The sequence below is a fragment of the Chinchilla lanigera genome, unplaced genomic scaffold, assembly GCF_000276665.1.
Source record: "Chinchilla lanigera isolate Chin_1 unplaced genomic scaffold, ChiLan1.0 scaffold00026, whole genome shotgun sequence".
Classification (NCBI taxonomy): domain Eukaryota; kingdom Metazoa; phylum Chordata; class Mammalia; order Rodentia; family Chinchillidae; genus Chinchilla; species Chinchilla lanigera.
This window is the reverse complement of record NW_004955427.1, coordinates 3,925,871-3,928,217: the sequence shown is the minus strand read 5'-3', so window position 1 is coordinate 3,928,217 and position 2,347 is coordinate 3,925,871. Positions and strand designations below refer to the sequence as shown.

The 2,347-nt window shown below is 34.0% G+C and overlaps 1 protein-coding gene across 1 annotated transcript in view; it reads right to left on the bottom strand.

Moving 5' to 3' along the window:
• Zpld1 (zona pellucida-like domain containing 1) overlaps positions 1–1,752 on the bottom strand; it is a 43,834-nt gene extending 42,082 nt beyond the window's left edge. Inside the window, exon 1 of the mRNA XM_013515061.1 lies at positions 1,638–1,752. Within this exon, the coding sequence (XP_013370515.1) occupies positions 1,638–1,752 (115 nt within the window). The remainder of the gene's footprint in view (positions 1–1,637) is intronic.
• Between the last annotated feature and the right edge of the window lie 595 nt (positions 1,753–2,347).

Genomic DNA, 2,347 nt, shown 5'->3' with positions numbered 1-2,347 from the left:
TTTTTTGTTCATGAACTCTCTGCCTACCCCTATGTCTTCAATGTTTTTACCTACTTTCTCTTCCAATAGATTTAGTGTTTCTGGTTTACCAAACCCAATGTTTGTTTTTTAACACTAAATACGACCCCATTAAACCTTTAACCAAGTATATTTAAAAACACTCCAGGACTCTTCATTGCCTACTGAATACAGACCAAATTATTTAATTGCACAATGTAACAGATAAATCATTTTGCCAAAACATTTGAACCTGTGTTAATCTAAACCTCTAGGTCTAATTAGATTGTAGCATATATAGGCAAAGCTGAGACTGCTAAGCGACACTTCTGAGCAGCTGTCAGCCAAGTCCAGAGTGTCAGAATTCTATAAAACAAATGACCAATTAAAGCAACATTGTTGACTATTAGAGAACATTAAAAAATTATGAAATTTATTAAATATATGCATGATATAATAATTTTAAAGCTCTTTTCCGTTAAATACACATACTGAAGGGTGAATAATGAAGCTCCTTTAAAACACTTCAGAGATGGGAATAGTGAGGAAAGGAAAGGAAAATTTATACAAATGTTGATAATTGATAAATGTAGATGATTAGTATGAATGCCTTTTTTATCCATCTCTACTTCTAATATTTGAAATTTTCCATAATGAAAAATGGTAAAAAAAATTATATGTGATATTCAAAACCATTAACAATCCTACCTTGGAATCCTTTATAGACTATCTCTAGGCATTCCCCACCACAGTCTCTATATTTCCTTTATTTTCTGAGTGCAGACACTAGGTCTGAATTGAAGGAGTCATTCAGGTGCACATCACTCTTTATCCTGATATTGAAATCTCACTTCCACTATGAACTCACTACTCTATACAGATGTGCTGCAGCTTTGCCATGCTCAAAACAGGAGATTGGCAAGTTTATGAAAGCCAAAAAGTGGCCTAAAGTATCAGTTTGCATGGCAGACTTGGTAAGAATAAGTTCTCATTCTCTAATTTTCAGTTTGTAATTGTTGAAATGTAATTTGATAACTCTAACCAATGTAAAATGACTAATACTTTTATGTCATGAGTATCTTCTCATCAGAGCAGATTTCAAGAACCTGTGGAACATATCAATAAGTACAGTCAAAATATCATACCTATCGCAAATAAATATCTGTGTAATTAATTTTGAAGCTGAACTATGTACTTTGATGGTGACTAATAGTTCACTGAAATAATATTTTTTGGGTGACATATGTTTATTTCTCAATCATTTATTTAAGATTATTTCTAAATAAATATATTCACTTATAAGGGTAATTTTAAAAGTCTGAATTAACTTATGAAAAGAATTCATCAACTAGGCAAATTTTTGAATGAAATTAGCCTCTTCCAATTTTATTACCATCTAGCCAATAATTTTCAGATTTGTGAGCAGCCATTATAATAATAATATCTCTGATGAACACTTTGTATGTTAATATGGATATAAATTACAACTCCAGAAAAATGTCTTTTGTCATTTGCCATTTGTTAATATCCAGTTAATGTAAGGGAAAGACCCCATTGCCCATATGTATTTAAATGAGTTACTATTCAAATTCGTCACTCTTTCTAGAAGCAGTTAGAGAATAGACTAGGTTCGGACTTACCAGGAAATCTGCTGTGCAGGTTGGCATCGCAGTTGTAACCATTGAATTGAGCGGACCCCGGGAGCACTCTAAGTGCTAGCAGCAGCAGCAGCAGCAGCAGCCATACCCCATCCATTGCCAAACCTAGAAAAGATTACAATGTGGGCATCAGCAGCCTTCACTTGGACTTGCTGGACAGGCTGACCTCAACCCACCATTAAATGAGTGGTTGATATCTACGCTGTCAGAGCTCACTGAAGCCTGAGGATTACCAGAAATCATTCTCAAAAAGGAAGGCAGAGATTTTGGTTACAGTATTTCGGTACTATTTTTATTGTTCAACTTCTCTTTGTTGAATGTAAGAAAGCCAGACTCTTGTACTGGAATAGCTCAGGTGTAAATTATAAAGTTTACAAAAAAAAAAAAATTTTAAATAGAAAGAATTCAAAGACAAGTATCTAACAGATTTGAATAACACAACCAGAAAAACTAACCAATTTAGAGACAGATATACATTTATGATAGCAACATACATAAAGTGAAAGGGATTCAAACACTCGATATCCAATTCTGGTGGACTTTTCAGTACTCTTACTGACCAACTGGGGTCAGAAAAAAGTTCTTTCAACAAAGGAATTTTACTACTGCAACCTGTCAAAGTCAGTGGTTGGTGCACCATCTTTTCAGTAAACACACAGAGGGCTACAGAAGAAGAACAGGAGGGCAATGTG